Here is a 23,725-nt window from a genome sequence, read left to right on the forward strand (position 1 = left end):
CCGTGGATTGCGGTCAGTGCGGATCGCCGCTGCAAGGCAGACCGCTGGGGCTGATGGTGTATGCAGCTGAGGTAGTGTGACTCCCCACGGGAAGAATGCAGCCCCAGGGCAGAGTAGTAGATGGTGGGGGTGATAGTGCACGGGCGTCCCGGCACTAGTAGTGCTGGTGCGGCGAGGAAGCACAGAGACGTGGGATTGCAGTTCAAATGCTTTACTCACAGTTCTTTATATTCTTAGTCATTCCGCCGTCAATGACTGCCCAAGCCGTGCTGCGTCCACCAGGCAGGGGCTCGGTCAACCCCCAGGTAATTCCAGAGTGTGTCACAGGACTCCCTTCTATTCCTTTCTCTGGCTGTGCCCCACCAGTGACACTACTTTTGTCCAGCTCCCGCGGGCCTTCTCTTGGGAGGGCTTCGTGCTCACTGCCCTGACCCTATGTGGTATGCCTTTCTAGTAGGTGTAGTGAGGGGTCGCAACAAGACATGATCGCGACCGCCGGTCTTTAGCTGAGGATTAGTCGCCTCCACCAACTTGGGATCCGGTACCCTGTTCTGCCAACCCGTCACCCGCAATCTCCTGGGTCCTTAGGGTTCCTTCTGCTTCCGTGTCTCTGGGCCTCTCTTGGTGTTCTGTTCCTTTCTTTCTTTCCCTTCTGATCCTGTTCCTTGCTGTTACTGTCCTTCTCCTCTGGCTCTGGCCTTCACTCTAGGCCTGCCTCCGGAGCAGAGCTCCACAGAGGCCCTGCTCTGTCACTTCCTCTCTCAGACTGAACTTCTCTTCTTCTCTCAGAACTAAGATGGTGCCTACCTTATATACCTCCCTCTCTGTGTATGAGCCCAGGTGACTTGCAACCAATGGGCTCCTACCTATGCCCAGAGACCGTCCCCTCCTGCTCCTACATCACTGGGTTTTCCTCCCCCCTCCCCACTCCAGGGACAGATGCTGTTGTGCCTGCACTTCTGTCTAGTGGGAGCACCGTTGAGCTGTCCCTCGGAAATGGGGTGTGTGTGATGCATGCAGCCTACCGAGCCTTGGTCCACCTTCCATCCTTACCCGGGAGTGGAATATCACACCTCTGGTTTGAGGTGCAATACCCCTGTAGCGGCCGAACCCTCGGGGCGCTACATAATCTGTTCGGGTGATTCCGCAGTGACATATATGTGCCTGCTGAATGAACTTTTTATTTGCTGTTATACCTTTGTGCCCAGAAGGGTCTATTTTGTTTTGAATCTTTTGGAGTTTTATGAAAGCAATAAAACTGCACTTTGGAACAACGGCATTGCCTGTGTGAACGCTACCTAATGCCTATATGAGAGTGTGAATTCCTACAATTGGTGGAGAATGCAGACATGAAGTCCCAAAGAGCACAGGTGATTGCATTGTAAAGACTGAATGTCCTGGGTAAAGGCAGCTACAGTGTTGCAAGCACAGTCGGAAAGCAAGGAGGAGATTGTTAAGTAGTTGATCCAGGTGCAGCAGCAGTATCTGAAATAATTAGAGCAGCAGCATGAGCAGCAGCAGCAACAGTTTCAGCAGCAGATGGCTCTCTTGGCAGAAACTGTCCAGGCCAGGGAGTCTGCAATTTCCGCCGGCCAAAGTGCTATGAAAGGAGGAGAGCTATAAGCAGAGTTTATCATGTGACTCAACCAAACTCAGCTGCACTGCTCCTCCCCCCACACTGACTCCTGCAGGAGGTTAGACCAGGAGATTAGGGCTGTAGCATTACACCTCCTCAAATCGCAAAAACAACTAAGGATCTGGGAATGCAAACTTATTAGAGTCTTTGATACCCTCCACGCAGGACTAAATCTGCCAGGAGAATTTATGACTCACTACTAATACTACTAATATCTGAAGAATCTGCTTCAGGGACAGGAGGGCACCAGGTCTGTGATCTTACAGGGATATTGGGACAATAAAACTTTCACACCACTAATCTAATCTAATTAGGGATTCACTCTCTAAACTCAGTTTTTTATTTATTTAAATGTCCATTTATTAAGCTATGCCTCTGCTCTTTCTGTGTATGTTTGTGTGTTTTTTTCAAATACTTTGTTATACCATGCCTGATAAAGAGGCCTAAGTAGTCTCGAAAGCTTGCTTTATAATATCATTTATTTTATTTTTGTAACCATTAAAAGGTATCATAACTACAAGATTATTATTTAGTTGTTATCACTGAGTGCAATCTTATTACACCTCCTCACACACTGAGAAACCTGCTATAAGCTATGGTGGGGGTGTGTGCTTCTTTCGTATGAGTGTTGCTGGCTGCCTATAATTGGTCAGCATCATACAGGAAGAAGTAGTACACTCTGTCAGGGTTCACAGGGGGGACACCGGGGAGATCACACAATCTCCCACCGCTGCCACCAATTTGTCAGGGAAGTCAGTGACGACACCGGGGAGATCACACAATATCTCACCACTGCAGTCACTCTGTCAGGATTTCGTCAAGGATCCGTGCACACACGATCCCAACTACTCACTACGTAGCTATCGGCAAGTGAGCAGAAAGCGTATGGCGTCACACTTCCGGATTCCAACGCATGGAATATGTGTATACACCCTGTACGGTTACTGCCAGCTTCAAGATAGCCCAATTAATATTATTCACTGGCACCACCGGCCAGATTTGAAGTATAATACAGCCCTGGTTGAACGCCTGCGTTCTGGTAGCGTATATGGCTTTGGGGGAGGGAACGATTACAGAGCAAAAGAAACAGGACTATTACATTTTATATTTAATCAAAAAAAATACATATTTAATGCAACAAGAAATCCCAAAGGCATATTGCCCTATAGCACACAATACGAACCACAGGTTGTGTGCCGTTCCAAGTGCTAGACTCCAAAAACATATATACCACAAAGAAGAGAGAATGGAGCTTTTGTTTGAAGATAAAAAATGTATAAATTTTATTAACACAGAATATGAGACAAAACAAGACACATAATAAAAAGACATGTGCAAGAGGGCTAGACTAAATAGCAGCGGATACTGGCAATACTTAGGGTGAGAAGGAGATTACAGGGGGATACATGCCAAAATAGTAACCACACATCAATAAATATGGCTTGCACCCATGAGACCCCTGGACCCCTCACTGTGGCAATAAGACTCCACTGAGTAAAGCTCTGCAAATAGACTGTGGACTATGGCAATATTCAAATTATTCAATCACTGGTAGGTGCTTCAGCTATAGAAGTCCAATAGACAGCAGAGAAAGATCACACAATATCTCACCACTGCAGTCACTCTGTCAGGATTTCGTCAAGGATCCTTGCACACACGATCCCAACTACTCACTACTTAGCTATCGGCAAGTGAGCAGAAAGCGTATGGCGTCACACTTCCGGATTCCAACGCATGGAATATGTGTATACGCCCTGTACGGTTACTGCCAGCTTCAAGATAGCCCAATTAATATTATTCACTGGCACCACCGGCCAGATTTGAAGTATAATACAGCCCTGGTTGAACGCCTGCGTTCTGGTAGCGTATATGGCTTTGGGGGAGGGAACGATTACAGAGCAAAAGAAACAGGACTATTACATTTTATATTTAATCCAAAAAAATACATATGTAGTTACACAAAATAGTAAGGATTAAAGAAGAACTTACTATAAGACCCAGAGTCGATTCAGTATAGCTGAAGGGTGGGGGGCGCCCTACTTATTGATTTGACTGTTATCAAACGGGATCTGTTGCTTATAGTCTCTATACCCCCCTGGCAATGAATACTGATCCATCCTCTGTGGATTCTTTTATGCCCAAGGAGAGACCTGCCTACACACCCCCTGTGCTGACATCATGTTGGCTGGGCTCCAGCCATCACATTTTTATTAAAATATCTGGCTTTTGTGATAACTTATTGCTGGTTGATCGCAGAAGTCCAAAAGTGGTACAATATTTTCTATTATGATTTTACCTATCTTTAGAGACCACACACGAGTTATTTTGTTACTTTAGTGCCACAGCTCACAAGAGGGGTTCACAGCTACAGGAAAATAAGCATATTGTTCCTTGGCTGACCCAGCCTCTAAAAATATGGGTCCCACGATTATCAGAAGTATAGAACTTCAGATATTCCATATTTTGTATCGATGCCGGACGTCCTGGTGTTTGTGGCTGGAAATTGTGAGTATTGTGGCAATGTTCCTTTGAAGTCCGTAACTGTATGCTTCTCACCCACATGTCTAATTATCCCAGGCCTCTGCCAGGGGGAAACCCACCAGCATGTTAATTGGGGTTGTAGCACCTCTCTTTGTACTAGCATTTGTTTAAGCTACTTGTGCTGTGGGTGATAATTTGCATACTGACAGATGGTGGATTGTGAGCTCTCCTCTTGTGACAAATGGTATAGGGGAGGAGGGAAGAGAGGTTTCATTGGGAGAAAGAATATTTTCACTATTTCTATGACACACACCCACTGTGAAAACTGTCTACTATCTGACAACATCTACTTTAACTTAACGAAAATTAACACATTAGGGACCAAATAATTTCATTGTTAAATAACCACTCCAGCATATTTTTGTTCTTATTTTACCTCTGTAGTGGTGCCTCTAATCTTAATTCCCTGCAACTAGTATCACACTTACAAGCCACCATCGCTATCTGTTATTGGCGCCGCTCCAGTAATATTCAACAATTTGTGACCTGCCAGATCACTCCAGTGCTTGCTGGACCAATCAGAAGTCACAACTCAATGTAAATCTATAAGAGCCAGAATGATATTTTCATAGACTTGCACTGAGAGCTTGGGAACATTACCTCTGACTACTGGTCAGTCAGAAGTTGCGGTTACAAGAAAAGCAGAAGACGTCGGCTGGTAAATGTAATACTGGGGTCAGGGAACTTGGAGTAGTAGCACCACTCCAGTGCTGAAATGAAAAAAAGCTGGAATGGTGCTTTAATTACTCCACTTTGGAGAGGCAAAATAAAACAATAACAATGTATTATTCTGCTCTGCAGCCACTATTACATTGTGTGTCCAGTTCAGCATGAACATTTTTTAATGCCTTATTTCAATACCAATTAAAATGAGGTATCTCCAGGAATGCAGCAACAGATATAAGATACGGTAGTGTTCAAAATAATAGCAGTGTGTTCAAAAACATGAGTTAAGCACAAAATCGTTATACTAGTTTTTATTTCCACGCATTGGGAACATTGCACACTGTTTTCTAATTCAAAACATGAAGAGAAATGTAAATAATTTTTAACTACTTTACAGAAAATAACAAAAAATGAAAATTGGGCTGTTCTAAAATATAGCAGTGTCTGCATTTGTCTTTACAAACTCACAAAATATACTCTTTTTTTAGGATTTAGCATTTCTGTAAATCATTAACTTAATATTTCAGTGTATACCCACAGGTTTTTAGAACTGCTTCACATCTATGCTGCATAGAGTCAACAAACTTCTGGCACCTGTCAACTGTTATTCTAGCCCAGGATACTTTGACTACATCCCACATTTTCTTGCCATTTGTTGGCTTTGCCTCAGAAACAGCATTTTTGATGTCACCCCACAAGTGTTCAATCGGATTAAGGTCCGGGGATTAGGCTGGCCACTCCATAACCTCAATTTTGTTGGACTGGAACCAAGATTTTGGTCATTTACTGGTGTGTTTAGGGTCGTTGTCTTGTTGAAACACCTATTTCAAAGGCATATCCTCTTCAGCGTAAGGCAACATGACCTCTTTAAGTATTTTAATATATGCAAACTGGTCTATGATCCCAGGTATGCGGTAAATAGGTCCGGCACCATAGTAAGAGAAACATGCCCATATCATGATGCTTGCAAAACCAGGCCTCACTATCTTCAGAGTGTACTGTGGCTTGATTGCAGAATTTATGGGTCATCTGACAAACTGTCTGCGGCCCTTGGACCCAAAAAGAACAATTTTACTTTCATCAGTCCACACAATGTTTCTCCATTTCTCTTTAGACCAGTTAACGTGTTCTTTGGCAAATTGTATCCGCTTCAATACTTGTCTTTTTTAACAGTGGGACTTTGTGGAGACTTCTTGCTAAGAGATTAGCTTCACACAGGCATCTTCTAACTGTCACAGTACTCACACGTAACTTGAGACTGTCTTGGATCATCCTGGAGCTGATCATTGGCTGAGCCTTTGCCATACGGCATAATGGTAGTCTTCAGCTTTCTTCCACGTCTCTTTGGTTTTGCTTTCCATTTTAAAGCATTGGAGATCATTTTAGCTGAACAGCCCATCACTGTCTGTACTTCTTTATAAGTTTTCCCTTCTCCAATCAACTTTTTAATCAAAGTACGCCATTCTTCTGAACAATGTCTCGAAGGACCCATATTTCTCAGGCTTTCAAGGAGAAATACATGTACAACATGTGCTGGCTTCATCCTTAAATAAGGGCCACCTGATTCACACCTGTTTCTTCACAGAATGATTGACCTCACTAACTGAACTCCACACTGCTATTATTTTGAACACACCTCCTTTCAATTAATCATTCAAAAACATGCAGATCATGAATGCTGAGTCTGTTGGTTTTCTTAGAATCTATTGCACCAACTGGTAAATTGTTTGACATGTGGTGATATAATTTATACCATATACAGTGATTAATCTGGTTAGTCATATTGGACACTGACTGAGGTGAAAGAAGGGAGGCTGTATATATTGGAATGCAGTACATTAAAGGGAATCTGTCAACAGATTTTTGCTATGTAATCTGAAGACAACAGGAGATAGAGGCTGAAACACAGAATTCAGGGATGTGTCATTTGTCAAAGTATGTGCTGTAGTTTACTAAATGTGAAGGATTTATCACTAAGAGATTAACATTTCAGGACTACATTAGTCCGGCAACGCCCCTCCTGTGATAAGCAGCTCATTGTCTATAGACTTTGTACACAGAGTCTCCTGTAGGAGGGATTAGCTTTCTCAGCTCTGCTTTATTCTAAATCTAAAAAGTCTGATTGTGTCAGAATGGCTGCACCTAGTAAGCTAAGTGATACATCAATGGTTTCAGCTTCTCTTTGCCTATATTATGATGCTTTCAGATGAAGTAGCAAAAACCAAGTGACAGATTCCTTTAAATAACATCGAGGAAAAAATAATGGGACATAATGATTTCCAAGATAATCATAACCTTTGTATTTCTTGAATGCACTCACTGCTGACAATTTTCATTGCACTTTAAGACCCATTTACAAGTTCATAGAGCTGCATGATTGTTATTTGTCTGCCTATGGAGAGTTGCCAACTGTCTGTATATTTCTGAGCACTCTGAATAATTAGGCAATTTGTTTTCGATGTACATATTAAATACATGTCCGTAATTTTAGGAAGCTGGGGTACCCTTACTGACTATTATGTTTCTAAGTATCAGAATTGAACAATTCATAAAACTACTGATCTCACTCTTCTGAGCCTTAGATTGATATTGCTTGTAATCTTTATCATAAATCACGATATTCTAATTTCTCAGTACAATAAATGTTCGCTGTCCGTGATTTTCGGGTGAGCTGTCCAGAAAAAGTGAAAGAGGTTGGTAACCAGTGGCGCAATGACTGCAGAAATTTTAAACTTGATGTGCGTCCTCAGACGCACATCCAGTTGAAGTGTATTGCAGCGCACAGACCCATCGGGTGCACGCGCCACACTACACGCTGTCAGCCAATCAGAGGCCAGCAGCTGACGCAGCACATGGCAGTGACATCACACACTCTTGTTGCAGCCTGAAGTCAGCTGCCAGCTTCACAATAGGAAGCGTGCAGCGGGGAGCAAAGGAAAGGCGAGTAATTTTTTTTTACTTCATGGATGACTATGCGGTTGCATTATACTACATGGATAACTATGGGGTGCATTATACTTTATAGATGACTATGGGCTGTACAGTATATTATATGGAGGACTATGGGATGTATTATACTATATGGAGGATTATGGGGGTGCATTATACTTCTTTTATGGAGCCCCATGACTTCTATGTACGCCCCTGGTGAGTATAATGGTTTATTTTCTTCTATACATTGAAGAACAGAGTCAGAGAGGGAGCCATATAGCAGAATGGGTGATATATATACCAGGATTGGGCCAGGATGAGGGACATATATACCAGGATGAGGGACATATATACCAGGATGGAGGACGTATATATATATAATTTATTCATGGGGGGGGAGCCCCAGTCCAAATCTTGCCCAGGGCCCATAAGACTCTAGTTATGCCACTGTTGATATCCTAATGCCTATATTTAATCTACTTCTGTTTGTTCACAGCGATGAAGTGTTTAGTAACTTTCGGCGAGAAATTGAAAGTGCACGCGACCAATACCTTCAGCTTCTGAATAAAAAGGTATTTAAACTGCTTGTGAGCTGTTAATAGTAAAACACTGCATCTAAGTGTTACACTTAGGTGTTTTATCCATTTTTGTCACGGATGCAACGCGTACCCATTATAATCTTTGGAGGTGTTCATGTTTTTTTCAAGAACCATGTGTCCGTGCAAAACTCATGGAGACTTGTCCGATTTTCTCCAGTATTACAGATGAAAAGGCCAATACAAGTCTATGGGCACACGTACAGCACATGTACAGCATACGGATGGCATCTGTGTGCTGTGCGTATTTAACATTGTAAAGGATTGTGAAGATTTGAAATGTATCCTTCTGTGAAAAACACTAATAATACACTGACCAAACACTGATGACATCGGTACCATTTTCTCGCTCTTGGTATCCAGTGTTAAGATCACTAGGACAGGAGAAAGAAGCATTATTTGTGCGTCCCAAACTGTATGTTCATTGCAGTGCATACAGTGATCAGAAAGGCAGAGATGGTAATTAACCATGCCTGTTACATAGATGCACAAACTCTGTGCAGTTGCTGACTCTAAAGTTAAGTTCCCGCAATGAGTTCTTGGTGAGTTTTTGACGCTGCTTATTTTCACTGCTCAAAAAATGCAGCATCTTCGAGTTTCAGCAAAGTGGATGGGATTTATAGAAATCTCACGCCCACTATACTTTTTTTTACTCAGTGTAAACTGACCTACAGTATATGTATGCCAGTTATGAACCGTTGCCTTGTCCATTCCATAGTTGGTTATTTTTGCAATAAGAATTGTATGAGATACTTTGTCAAATGCTTTGCTGAAGTCAAAATATACTATATCTACTGTGTTTTCCTGATCCACCCAATCAGTGATTCTGTCATTGATGGAAATTAAGTTAGTCTGACGTTACTTATTAGTTACAAACCCATGCTGGCTCTGGTTAATCACTTCATTCTTATAAAGGTACTTGCATACGTGTTGTTTAATGATTTGTTCAAAGATCTTTCCTGGTATAGAAGTAAGGCTCACAGGCCTATAGTTCCCTGGGTCCACCTTCTTCCCCTTTTTGAAGATAGGGACAATATTTGCTCTTCTCCAGTCTTCTGGGACTTTTCCTGTACTCCAAGAATTTTCAAAGATTATGGAGAGTGGTTCAATAATTTTCTCTGCTACAGTGGTGGCCAAAAGTATTGGCACCCCTGCAATTCTGTCAGATAATACTCAGTTTCTTCCTGAAAATGATTACAATTACAAATTCTTTGGTATTATTATCTTCATTTAATTTTGTCTTCAATGAAAAAACACAAAAATAATTGTCCTAAAGCCAAATTGGATATAATTCCACACCAAACCTAAAAAAGGGGGTGGACAAAAGTATTGGCACTGTTTGAAAAATCATGTGATGCTTCTCTAATTCGTGTAATTAACAGCACCTGTAACTTACCTGTGGCACCTAACAGGTGTTGGCAATAACTAAATCACACTTGCAGCCAGTTAACATGGATTAAAGTTGACTCAACCTCTGTCCTGTGTCCTTGTGTGTACCACATTGAGCATGGAAAAAAGAAAGAAGACCAAAGAACTGTCTGAGGACTTGAGAAACCAAATTGTGAGGAAGCATGAGCAATCTCAAGGCTACAAGTCCATCTCCAAAGACCTGAATGTTCCTGTGTCTTCCGTGCGCAGTGTCATCAAGAAGTTTAAAGCCCATGGCACTGTGGCTAACCTCCCTAGATGTGGACAGAAAAGAAAAATTGACGAGAGATTTCAACGCAAGATTGTGCGGATGGTGGATAAAGAACCTCGACTAACATCCAAACAAGTTCAAGCTGCCCTGCAGTCCGAGGGTACAGCAGTGTCGACCTGTACTATCCGTCGGCATCTGAATGAAAAGGGACTGTATGGTAGGATACCAAGGAAGACCCCACTTCTTACCCCGAGACATAAAAAAGCCAGGCTGGAGTTTGCCAAAACTTACCTGAGAAAGCCTAAAACGTTTTGGAAGAATGTTCTCTGGTCAGATGAGACAAAAGTAGAGCTTTTTTTGGAAAAAGCATCAACATAGAGTGTACAGGAAAAAAAAAGAGGCATTCAAAGAAAAGAGCACGGTCCCTACAGTCAAACATGGCAGAGGTTCCCTGATGTTTTGGGGTTGCTTTGCTGCCTCTGGCACTGGACTGCTTGACCGTGTGCACGGCATTATGAAGTCTGAAGACTACCAACAAATTTTGCAGCATAATGTAGGGCCCAGTGTGAGAAAACTGGGTCTCCCTCAGAGGTCATGGGTCTTCCAGCAGGACAATGACCCAAAACACACTTCCAAAAGCACTATAAAATAGTTTGAGAGAAAGCACTGGAGACTTCTAAGGTGGCCAGCAATGAGTCCAGACCTGAATCCCATAGAACACCTGTGGAGAGATCTCAAAATGGCAGTTTGGAGAAGGCACCCTTCAAATATCAGGGACCTGGAGCAGTTTACCAAAGAAGAATGGTCTACAATTCCAGCAGAGCATTGTAAGAAACTCATTGGTTACCGGAAGCGGTTTTTCGCAGTTATTTTGGCTAAAGGTTGTGGAACCAAGTATTAGGCTGAGAGTGCCAATACTTTTGTCTGGCCCATTTTTGGAGTTTTGTGTGAAATGATCAATGATTTGATTTTTGCTTCATTCTCTTTTGTGTTTTTTCCTTGCAAGCAAATTAAATGAAGATATTAATACCAAAGAATTTGTGATTGCAATCATTTTCAGGAAGAAACTGAGTATTATCTGACAGAATTGCAGGGGTGCCAATACTTTTGGCCACCACTGTATCTCCTTCAGTACCCTAGGATGTAATTCATCTGGACCTGGAGACTTGAATTCATTTATGTTAACTAAGTATTCCCTCACTATCTCTTTGTTTATAGATAGTGTAGATTCTTCTATTCCTTCAAAAGTACAGTGAAGATCAGTTGATGTTACATTTACATTCTTAGAGAACACAGAAGCAAAATAGGAATTTAAGTTTGGTCTTCTTAGCATTATTTTTACCACTTTACCATTTTCATCCTGTAAAAATCCTATTGCAGTTTTGATTTTTCTTTTACTTTGACATACCCCCCAAATCCTTTCGTAATGCTTTTGACATCTCTTGCAAGCATTCATTATCAACTTTAGCTAATCTGATATGTGCCCTACAGGTTCTGCAGACAGCATTATATTCGTCTTTAGATATGTCTCCCTCTTTCCATTTGATAAACATTTCTTTCATCCTTTTTAGCATGTGTTTAAGTTCTGTGTTAATCCATCGTAGTTTCCTTAAATACAATATGATTGTTCTCAGCAACATGTGTCCTATTTACTAAAATACTAAGTGCTGCCGAGAACGATGCTTTTTAAACTGACTAAAACATCATTACATACGATAAATGAGCTTTTTGATCATTCATCTGAATATCGAACTGTTTAGATGGCCTGATAGTCAAAAAGGGAAGTTGGACTTCAATTATTGGCCCTTTCATGTTAAAAGAGCATTATTATTGGACTGCATGCACTAAACAGGATCAATTTTTATGGTATTAGCGGAAAATGGTGAAACAAATGAGAAAAAAAAAGAATCTATTCTTTTGTGTGGGACTAAATAATTACTACAATTTCACACATTTCCTTTGCTTTTCACATATACAACCCATATACATATACAGTGTATATACACTGCTCAAAAAAATAAAGGAAACACTCAAATAACACATCCTAGATCTGAATGAATGAAATATTCTCATTGAATACTTTGTTCTGTACAACAGCATGTGAAATTGATTGTCAATCAGTGCTGCTTCCTAAGTGGACAGTTTGATTTCACAGAAGTTTGATTTACTTGGAGTTATATTCTGTTGTTTAAGTGTCCCTTTATTTTTTTGAGCAGTGTATATATATATATATATATATATATATATATATATATATATATATATATATATATATATATATATATTTATACAGTATTCAGACCCCTTTAAATTTTTCACTTTTTGTTTAATTGTAGCCATTTGGTAAATTCGAAAAAGTTTATTTTTTTTCTCATTAAGGTACACTCTGTACCCCATCTTGACTGAAAAAAACAGAAATGCAGAAATTTTTGCAAATTTATTAAAAAAGAAAAACTGAAATATCACATGGTCATAAGTATTCAGACCCTTTGCTCAGACACTCATATTTAAGTCATATGCTGTCCATTTCCTTGTGATCCTCTTTGAGATGGTTCTACTCCTTCATTGGAGTCCAGCTGTGTTTAATTAAACTGATAGGACTTGATTTGGAAAGGCACACACCTGTCTATATAAGACCTCACAGCTCACAGTGCATGTCAGACCAAATGAGAATCATGAGCTCAAAGGAACTGCCCAAGGAGCTCAGAGACAGAATTGTGGCAAGGCACAGATCTGGCCAAGGTTACAAAAGAATTTCTGCATTGCTCAAGGTTCCTAAGAGAACAGTGGCCCCCATAATCCTTAAATGGAAGAAGTTTGGGACCACCAGTAGTCTTCCTAGACCTGGCCGTCCAGCCAAACTGAGCAATCGTGGGAGAAGAGCCTTAGTGAGAGAGGTAAAGAAGAACCCCAAGATCACTGTGGCTGAGCTCCAGAGATGCGGTAGGGAGATGAGAGAAAGTTCCACAAAGTCAACTATCACTGCAGCCCTCCACCAGTCGGGCCTTAATGGCAGAGTGGCCCGACGGAAGCCTCTCCTCAGTACAAGACAGATGAAAGCCAGCATAGAGTTTTCTCAAAAACACATGAAGGACTCCCAGGCTATGAGAAATAAGATTCTTTGGTCTGATGAGATGAAGATAGAACTAACTGGTGATAATTCTAAGCGGTATGTGTGGGACTTGGTGCACCCACTGCTGGATAAAGGTTATCACCTGTACGTGGATAACTTTTATACAAGTATCCCGCTCTTCAAGTCCCTCTCTGCGCGACATACCGCAGCTTGCGGTACTGTCCGCAAAAATCAGAAAGGCCTCCCAAAGACACTAATTGGGCTGCTGCTCAGAAGGGGTGAGAGCAGAGCCCAATGTAGCGACCACCTATTGGTGGTCAAGTACAAGGACAAGAGGGATGTCCCTCTCTTGACCACCATACATGGTGATGGCAGCACCCTCAGCATTGTAAGAGGTTCCACTACACAGGTCGCCAAACCAGACTGTGTAGTGGGGTACAACAAGTACATGGGGGGAATTGATCTCTCCGATCAAGTCCTCTAGCCGTACAGTGCTTTGAGAAAGGCCAAGATATGGTATAAGAAGCTGGCCATGCACATTGCTCATATGGCAATGCACAACGCTTTCCTTCTGTCAAAATATGCAGGCCAGACTTCTGCGTCGTATCTTCACTTTCAGGAGACAGTTATCAAGGCCCTGATATTTGGCAGTGGTGGCGGAGCGGGCCCCACTACTTCTGGAACTGAAGGACTTCGAATTGTACCGGGCCAGCATTTCCCGGGGCAGATCCCTCACAGCGGAAAAAAGGTAAATCACAAAAGAAGTGCCGAGTGTGTTACCGAAGGGGAATACGCAAGGACACCATTTACCAATGTGACACCTGCCCCGACAAACCTGGTCTCTGCATGAAAGACTGCTTCAAAAGGTACCATACTTCCATGGGCTATTGAATTAATTTCTGACGTATGACAACCTGACGAACACTACACAGCTGACGTAGTGTTCGTCAGGTTGTCATACTTCAGTTGTATAGTGTTTGTCAGGTTGTCCTACACAACTGGTGTATAACACTACATTATAAAATTGACAAATCAGGTATCCGTTCCAAAAAGGGGGCACTTGTTGGGCATTTCCACTGTTTAGGCACATCAGGGGCTCTGAGAACGTGATATGACGCCCGCAGACCATTCCATCAAAGTATGCATTCCAAAGCGTCACTCCTTACCTTCTGAGCCCTGACATGCGCCCAAACAGTAGTTTTCTCCAACACATGGGGTATCAGCATACTCAGGAGAACTTTTGGGGTCCAATTTCTCCTAGTACCCTCATAAAAATAAAAATATTGCGGCTAAAAGAGCGTTTTTGTGGGAAAAAAATGATTTTTTTTTTCACGGCTCTACGTCATAAACCTTTGCAAAACACTTGGGGGTTCAAAGTGCTCACCACACATCTAGATAAGTTCCCTGGGGGGTCTAGTTTCCAAAATGGGGTTACTTGTGGGGGAGCTCCAATGTTTAGGCACACAGGGGCTCTCCAACCGCGACATGGTGTCCGCTAACAAATTGGAACCATGTCGCGTTTGGAGAGCCCCTGTGTGCCTAAACATTGGAGCTCCCCCACAAGTGACCTCATTTTGGAAACTAGACCCCCCAAGGCACCTATCTAGATGCATAGTGAGCACTTGGAACCCCCAGGTGCTTCACAAATTGATTTGTAAAAATGAAAAAGTGGAAAAAAAATACTTTTTCATTTTTACGGATTAATTTGTGAAGCACTTGGGGGTTCAAAATGCTCACCACCCATCTAGATAAGTTCCCTGGGGGGTCTAGTTTCCAAAATGGGGTCACTTGTGGGGGGTTCCACTGTTTAGACACATCAAGGGCTCTCCAAATGCAACATGGCGTTGGCTAATTATTCAAGCAAATTTTACAATCAAAAAGTCAAATGGTGCTCCTTCCCTTCCGAGCCCTGCCGTGCGCCCAAACAGTGGTTTTTCCCCACATATGGGGTATCTGCGTGCCCAGGGGAAATTGCACAACAAATTTTGGGGTCCATTTTTTCTTGTTACTTCTGTGAAAATAAAAAAATTGGGTCTAAAGTAACATTTTTGTGAAAAAAGTTAACTTCATTTTTTTTCTTCCACATTCCAAAAATTCCTGTGAAGCACCTGAAGGGTTAATAAAGTTCTTGAATGGGGTTTTGAGCACCTTGAGGGGTGCAGTTTTTAGAATGGTGTCACTTTTTAGTATTTTCTGTCATAAAGACCTCTTAAAGTGACTTCAAATGTGATGTGGTCCCTAAAAAAATGGTTTTCTAAATTTTGTTGGAAAAATGAGAAATCACTGGTCAACTTTTAACCCTTATAGCTCCCTAACAAAAAAAATTTTGGTTCCAAAATTGTGCTGATGTAAAGTAAACATGTGGGAAATGTTATTTATTAACTATTTTGTGTGACATATCTCTCTGATTTAAGGGCATAAAAATTAAAATTTTGAAAATTGAAAAATTTTCAAAATTTTCGCCAAATTTCCATTTTTTTGCACAAATAAACGCAAGTGATATCGAAGAAATTTTACCACTATCATGAAGTACAATATGTCACGAAAAAACAATCTCAGAATCAGGGAGATCCGTTGAAGCGTTCCAGAGTAATTACCTCATAAAGTGACAGTGGTCAGAATTGTAAAAATTGGCCTGGTCATTAACGTGCAAACCACCCTCGGGGGTAAAGGGGTTAAATGGGTCTGAATACTTTCCGTACCCACTGTATATACACTGCTCAAAAAAATAAAGGGAACACTCAAATAACACATCCTAGATCTGAATGAATGAAATATTCTAATTGAATACTTTGTTCTGCACAAAATTAAATGTGCTGACAACAAAATCACACAAAAATCATCAATGGAAATCAAATTTATTAACCAATGGAGGCCTGGATTTGGAGTCACCCCCAAAATTCAAGTGGAAAAACACACTACAGGCTGATCCAACTTTGATGTAATGTCCTTAAAACAAGTCAAAATGAGGCTCAGTATTGTGTGTGGCCTCCACGTGCCTGTATGACTTCCCTACAACGCCTGGACATGCTCCTGATGAGGTTGCGGATGGTCTCCTGTGGGATCTCCTCCCAGACCTGGGCTAAAGCATCCGCCAACTCCTGGACAGTCTGTGATGCAACGTGACATTGGTGGATGGAGCGAGACATGATGTCCCAGATGTGCTCAATCGGATTCAGGTCTGGGGAACGGGCGGGCCAGTCCATAGCTTCAATGCCTTCATCTTGCAGGATCTGCTGACACATTCCAGCAACATGAGGTCAGGCATTGTCCTGCATTAGGAGGAACCCAGGGCCAACCGCACCAGCATATGGTCTCACAAGGGGTCTGAGGATCTCATCTCGGTGCCTAATGGCAGTCAGGCTACCTCTGCGAACACATGGAGGGCTGTGCAGCCCTCCAAAGAAATGCCACCCCACACCATTACTGACCCACTGCCAAACCGGTCATGCTGAAGGATGTTGCAGGCTGCAGATCGCTCTCCACGGTGTCTCCAGACTCAGTCACGTTTGTCAAATGTGCTCAGTGTGAACCTGCTTTCATCTGTGAAGAGCACAGGGCGCCAGTGGTGACTTTGCCAATCCTGGTGTTCTGTGGCAAATGCAAAGCGTGCTGCACGGTGTTGGGCTGTGAGCACAACTCCCATCTGTGGACGTTGGGCACTCATACCACCCTCATGGAGTCGGTTTCTAACCGTTTGTGCAGAAACATGCACATTTGTGGCCTACTAGAGGTCATTTTGCAAGGCTCTGGCAGTGCTCCTCCTGTTCTCCCTTGCACAACGGCGGAGGTAGCGGTCTTACTGCTGGGTTGTTGCCCTCCTACGGCCCCCTCCACGTCTCCTGGTGTACTGGCCTGTCTCCTGGTAGCGCCTCCAGCCTCTGGACACTACGCTGACAGACACATTAAACCTTCTTGCCACAGCTCGCATTGATGTGCCATCCTGGAGGAGATACCACAGGAGACCATCCGCAGGCATTGTAGGAAGGTCATACAGGCACGTGGAGGCCACACACATTACTGAGCCTCATTTTGACTTGATTTAAGGACATTACATCAAAGTTGGATCAGCGTGTAGTGTGTTTTTCCACTTTAATTTTGGGGGTGACTCCAAATCCAGGCCTCCATTGGTTAATACATTTGATTTCCATTGATGATTTTTGTGTGATTTTGTTGTCAGCACATTCAACTTTGTACAGAACAAAGTATTCAATGAGAATATTTCATTCAATCAGATCTAGGATGTGTTATTTGAGTGTTCCCTTTATTTTTTTGAGCAGTGTGTGTATACAGTACTGGCCAAAAGTATTGGCACCCCTGCAATTCTGTCAGATAATACTCAGTTTCTTCCTGAAAATGATTGCAATCACAAATTCTTTGGTATTATTTTCTTCATTTAATTTGCTTGCAATGAAAAAACACAAAAGAGAATGAAGCAAAAGTCAAATCATTGATCATTTCACACAAAACTCCAAAAAAGGGCCAGACAAAAGTATTGGCACCCTCAGCCTAATACTTGGCTGCACAACCTATAGCCAAAATAACTGCGAACAACCGCTTCCGGTAACCATCAATGAGTTTCTTACAATGCTCTGCTGGAATTGTAGACCATTCTTCTTTGGCAAACTGCTCCAGGTCCCTGATATTTGAAGGGGGCCTTCTCCAAACTGCCATTTTGAGATCTCTCCACAGGTGTTCTATGGGATTCAGGTCTGGACTCATTGCTGGCCACCTTAGAAGTCTCCAGTGTTTTCTCTAAAACCATTTTATAGTGCTTTTGGAAGTGTGTTTTGGGTCATTGTCCTGCTGGAATACCCATGACCTCTGAGGGAGACCCAGCTTTCTCACACTGGGCTCTACATTATGCTGCAAAATTTGTTGGTAGTCTTCAGACTTCATAATGCCATGCACACGGTCAAGCAGTCCAGTGCCAGAGGCAGCAAAGCAACCCCAAAACATCAGGGAACCTCCGCCATGTTTGACTGTAGGGACCGTGTTCTTTACTTTGAATGCCTCTTTTTTTTTCCTGTACACTCTATGTTGATGCTTTTTGCCAAAAAGCTCTACTTTTGTCTCATCTGACCAGAGAACATTCTTCCAAAACGTTTTAGGCTTTCTCAGGTAAGTTTTGGCAAACTCCAGCCTGGCTTTTTTATGTCTCGGGGTAAGAAGTGGGGTCTTCCTGGGTATCCTACCATACAGTCCCTTTTCATTCAGACGCAGACGGATAGTACGGGTTGACACTGTTGTACCCTCGGACTGCAGGGCAGCTTGAACTTGTTTGGATGTTAGTCGAGGTTCTTTATCCACCATCCGCACAATCTTGCGTTGAAATCTCTCGTCAATTTTTCTTTTCCGTCCACATCTAGGGAGGTTAGCCACAGTGCTATGGGCTTTAAACTTCTTGATGACACTGCGCACGGAAGACACAGGAACATTCAGGTCTTTGGAGATGGACTTGTAGCCTTGAGATTGCTCATGCTTCCTCACAATTTGGTTTCTCAAGTCCTCAGACAGTTCTTTGGTCTTCCTTCTTTTCTCCATGCTCAATGTGGTACACACAAGGACGCAGGACAGAGGTTGAGTCAACTTTAATCCATGTTAACTGGCTGCAAGTGTGTTTTAGTTATTGCCAACACCTGTTAGGTGCCACAGGTAAGTTACAGGTGCTGTTAAACGAATTAGAGAAGCATCACATGATTTTTCAAACGGTGCCAATACTTTTGTCCACCCCCCTTTTTAGGTTTGGTGTGGAATTATATCAAATTTGGCTTTAGGACAATTCTTTTTGTGTTTTTTCATTGAAGACAAATTAAATGAAGATAATAATATCAAAGAATTTGTGATTGCAATCATTTTCAGGAAGAAACTGAGTATTATCTGACAGAATTGCAGGGGTGCCAATGCTTTTGGCCAGCACTGTATATACAAAAGTATTGGCACTGTTTGAAAAATCATGTGATGCTTCTCTAATTCGTGTAATTAAAAGCACCTGTATCTTACCTGTGGCAACTAACAGGTGTTGACAATAACTAAATCACACTTGCAGCCAGTTAACATGGATTAAAGTTGACTCAACCTCTGTCCTGTGTCCTTGTGTGTACCACATTGAGCATGGAGAAAAGAAAGAAGACCAAAGAACTGTTTGAGGACTTGAGAAACCAAATTGTGAGGAAGCATGAGCAATCTCAAGGCTACAAGTCCATCTCCAAAGACCTGAATGTTCCTGTGTCTTCCGTGCGCAGTGTCATCAAGAAGTTTAAGGCCCATGGCACTGTGGCTAACCTCCCTAGATGTGGACGGAAAAGAAAAATTGACGAGAGATTTCAACACAAGATTGTGCGGATGGTGGATAAAGAACCTCGACTAACATCCAAACAAGTTCAAGCTGCCCTGCAGTCCGAGGGTACAACAGTGTCAACCCGTACTATCCGTCGGCGTCTGAATGAAAGCGACTGTATGGTAGGATACCCAGGAAGACCCCACGTCTTAACCCGAGACATAAAAAATCCAGGCTGGTGTTTTCCAAAACTTACCTGAGAAAGCCTAAAACGTTTTGGAAGAATGTTCTCTGGTCAGATGAGACAAAAGTATAGCTTTTTTGGAAAAAGCATCAACATAGAGTGTACAGGAAAAAAAAAGAGGCATTCAAAGAAAAGAACACGGTCCCTACAGTCAAACATGGCAGAGGTTCCCTGATGTTTTGGGGTTGTTTTGCTGCCTCTGGCACTGGACTGCTTGACCGTGTGAATGGCATTATGAAGTCTGAAGACTACCAACAAATTTTGCAGCATAATATAGGGCCCAGTGTGAGAAAGCTGGGTCTCCCTCAGAGGTCATGGGTATTCCAGCAGGACAATGACCCAAAACACACTTCCAAAAGCACTATAAAATGGTTTGAGAAAAAGCACTGGAGACTTCTAAGGTGGCCAGCAATGAGTCCAGACCTGAATCCCATAGAACACCTGGGGAGAGATCTCAAAATGGCAGTTTGGAGAAGGCACCCTTCAAATACCAGGGACCTGGAGCAGTTTGCCAAAGAAGAATGATCTACAATTCCAGCAGAGCATTGTAAGAAACGCATTGATGGTTACCGGAAGCGGTTGTTCGCAGTTATTTTGGCTAAAGGTTGCGCAACCAAGTATTAGGCTGAGGGTGCCAATACTTTTGTCTGGCCCATTTTTGGAGTTTTGTGTGAAATGATCAATGAATTGATTTTTGCTTCATTCTCTTTTGTGTTTTTTCCTTGCAAGCAAATTAAATGAAGATAATAATACCAAAGAATTTGTGATTGCAATCATTTTCAGGAAGAAACTGAGTATAATCTGACAGAATTGCAGGGGTGCCAATACTTTCGGCCACCACTGTATATATATATATATATATATATATATATATATACAGTGCAGACCAAATGTTTGGACACACCTTCTCATTTAAAGATTTTTCTGTATTTTCATGGCTATGAAAATTGTACATTCACACTGAAGGCATCAAAACTATGAATTAACACATGTGGAATTATATACTTAACAAAAAAGTGTGAAACAACTGAAAATATGTCTTATATTCTAGGTTCTTCAAAGTAGCCACCTTTTGCTTTGATGACTGCTTTGCACACTCTTGGCATTCTCTTGATGAGCTTCAAGTGGTAGTCTCCGGAAATGGTTTTCACTTCACAGGTGTGCCCTGTCAGGTTTAATAAGTGGGATTTCTTGCCTTATAAATGGGATTGAGACCATCAGTTGTGTTGTGCAGAAGTCTGGTGGATACACAGCTGATAGTCCTACTGAATAGATTGTTAGAATTTGTATTATGGCAAGAAAAAAGCAGCTAAGTAAAGAAAAACAGTGGCCATCATTACTTTAAGAAATGAAGGTCAGTCAGTCCGAAAAATTGGGAAAACTTTGAAAGCGCAGTTGCAAAAACCATCAAGCACTACAAAGAAACTGGCTCACATGAGGACCGCCCCAGGAAAGGAAGACCGAGAATCACCTCTGCTTCTGAGGATAAGTTTATCCGAGTCACCAGCGTCAGAAATCGCAGGTTAACCGCAGCTCAGATTAGAGACCAGGTCAATGCCACACAGAGTTCTAGCAGCAGACACATCTCTTCAACAACTGTTAAGAGGAGACTTTGTGCAGCAGGCCTTCATGGTAAAATAGCTGCTAGGAAACCACTGCTAAGGACAGGCAACAAGCAGAAGAGACTTGTTTGTGCTAAAGAACACAAGGAATGGACGTTAGACCAGTGGAAATCTGTGCTTTGGTCTGATGAGTCCAAATTTGAGATCTTTGGTTCCAACCACCATGTCTTTGTGCGACGCAGAAAAGGTGAACGGATGGACTCTACATGCCTGGTTCCCACCGTGAAGCATGGAGTAGGAGGTGTGATGGTGTGGGGGTGCTTTGCTGGTGACACTGTTGGGGATTTATTCAAAATTGAAGGCATACTGAACCAGCATGGCTACCACAGCATCTTGCAGCGTCATGCTATTCCATCCGGTTTGCGTTTAGTTGGACCATCATTTGTTTTTCAACAGGACAATGACCCCAAACACACCTCCAGGCTGTGTAAGGGCTATTTGACCAAGAGGGAGGGTGATGGGGTGCTACGCCAGATGACCTGACCTCCACAGTCACCAGACCTGAACCCAATCGAGATGGTTTGGGGTGAGCTGGACCGCAGAGTGAAAGCAAAAGAGCCAACAAGTGCTAAGCATCTCTGGGAACTCCTTCAAGATTGTTGGAAGACCATTTCCGGTGACTACCTCTTGAAGCTCATCAAGAGAATGCCAAGAGTGTGCAAAGCAGTCATCAAAGCAAAAGGTGGCTACTTTGAAGAACCTAGAATATAAAACATATTTTCAGTTGTTTCACACTTTTTTGTTAAGTATATAATTCCACATGTGTTAATTCATAGTTTTGATGCCTTCAGTGTGAATGTACAATTTTCATAGTCATGAAAATACAGAAAAATGTTTAAATGAGAAGGTGTGTCCAAACTTTTGGTCTGTACTGTATATATGCCCCATTCTTGCTGGGAAAGCAATCATAAAATTGCTACTAGTGATGAATGAGCACTAAAATGCTCTGGTGCTTGTTGCTCGGGTCGAGCAAATTGTAATGTTCGGGTGCTCGACCTGAGCAACGGGCCCCATGTAAGTCAATGGCAAACTCGAGCAGTTTTCCGGCAGGCTCCCCCGGAGGTCTGGAGAGGGCTTATAAATTGGCCACTGTTTCAATGGAAATAGTGCTCAAATGATATGGGAACGACATGGGGAAGACTGCTGGCAGCATCTCTGATATCCAGGTCACTGCTGTGAACAATGTAGTCAGAGTATTATGCCACTTTTACGTACTGACAATAAAACATACAAACACAAAGCCAAAATGGATGTTCCTGGAAAATTGTTAAGGAACATTCTTTCCAGGGTAATGACTTGTATATAAGGCCAAAAAAATAACAAAAAACCAAAATGCTCCTCCACACCTTGGGCTATTTTCATACGTACTGTTTTTGATGCGTTTTTGCACTTTCGCATTGCTTTCAACGGTGAAAAATACTTTTACCAGTAAATGTAATTTTAACATTTTACTACCTTATCTGGTCATGTGGTGTGTGAGACATGATCAGACACATCCATACAGTGCTGAAATGACATGGGAACAGCATGGGGAAGATCCCTGGAAGCATCTCTGCATCCCAGGTCACTGCCTAAAACCGTGGTCATCAGACGTGATCCTATATTACTGTGGTAATAATACAGACATTTTTGGCAACGTGACAAATATTAAACTCCATTTAAAATGGGCAAGGCGCGTGGCAAGGGACGGGGAAGTGGACGTAATGGTGATGGCAGAGGCCGTGGGCAAGATGAAACTGTGCCTGCTGAAGGAGCACAACAAGCACCCACATCATGTCGACCTAGCTTCCTGTCCCACTTTCTAGGGGGCCGCGGAATACCACTCTTGAAGCCAGACCGGTGTGAAAAGGTTGGTTTGATAGCAGATAAATAGATAATGCTTCCAATCAGTTTGCAACCACAATCACCACCTTGTCTTCCACATGGTCCAGTCTCAGTAGCCATGAGTCTGGACCACATTATTATTATTATAGCGCCATTTATTCCATGGTGCTTTACATGTGAAATAGGGGTATACATAGCAAAAACAATTAAAATAATCTTGAACAAAAATGTGACGGTGACTGGTACAGGAGGAGAGAGGACCCTGACCGCGAGGGCTCACAGTCTACAAGGGATGGGTGAGGATACAATAGGTGAGGGTAGAGCTGGTCGTGCAGCGGTATGGTATAGCAGTGGTTACTGCAGGTTGTAGGCTTGTCGGAAGAGATGTGTCTTCAGGTTCAGGCGAGAATCTAATATGTTGGGGTAGAGAGTTCCAGAGTAGGGGGGATGCACGGGAGAAATCTTGTATGCGATTATGGGAAAAGGAGATAAGAGGGAAGTAGAGAAGAAGATCTTGTGAGGATCGGAGGTTGTGTGTAGGTATGTACCGGGAGACTTGGTCACAGATGTATGGAGGAGACAGGTTGTGGATGGCTTTGTATGCAAAGGTTAGGGTTTTGAACTGGAATCTTTGGGCAATGGGGAGCCAGTGAAGGGATTGACAGAGAGAAAA

General features: G+C 42.4%; 1 protein-coding gene across 2 annotated transcripts in view; it reads left to right on the plus strand.

The window, feature by feature from the left end:
* LOC141272822 (lysosomal protective protein-like) overlaps positions 1-23,725 on the plus strand; it is an 84,074-nt gene that overhangs the window by 53,794 nt on the left and 6,555 nt on the right. For both annotated transcript variants that reach the window (XM_073683899.1, XM_073683900.1), the window contains exon 12: positions 8,271-8,346. In XM_073683899.1, the coding sequence (XP_073540000.1) occupies positions 8,271-8,346 (76 nt within the window). The remainder of the gene's footprint in view (positions 1-8,270; positions 8,347-23,725) is intronic.

Source organism: Phyllobates terribilis, unplaced genomic scaffold (assembly GCF_046119375.1).
Source record: "Phyllobates terribilis strain yellow unplaced genomic scaffold, ASM4611937v1 Scaffold_5__5_contigs__length_657084704, whole genome shotgun sequence".
In the NCBI taxonomy this organism is placed as follows: domain Eukaryota; kingdom Metazoa; phylum Chordata; class Amphibia; order Anura; family Dendrobatidae; genus Phyllobates; species Phyllobates terribilis.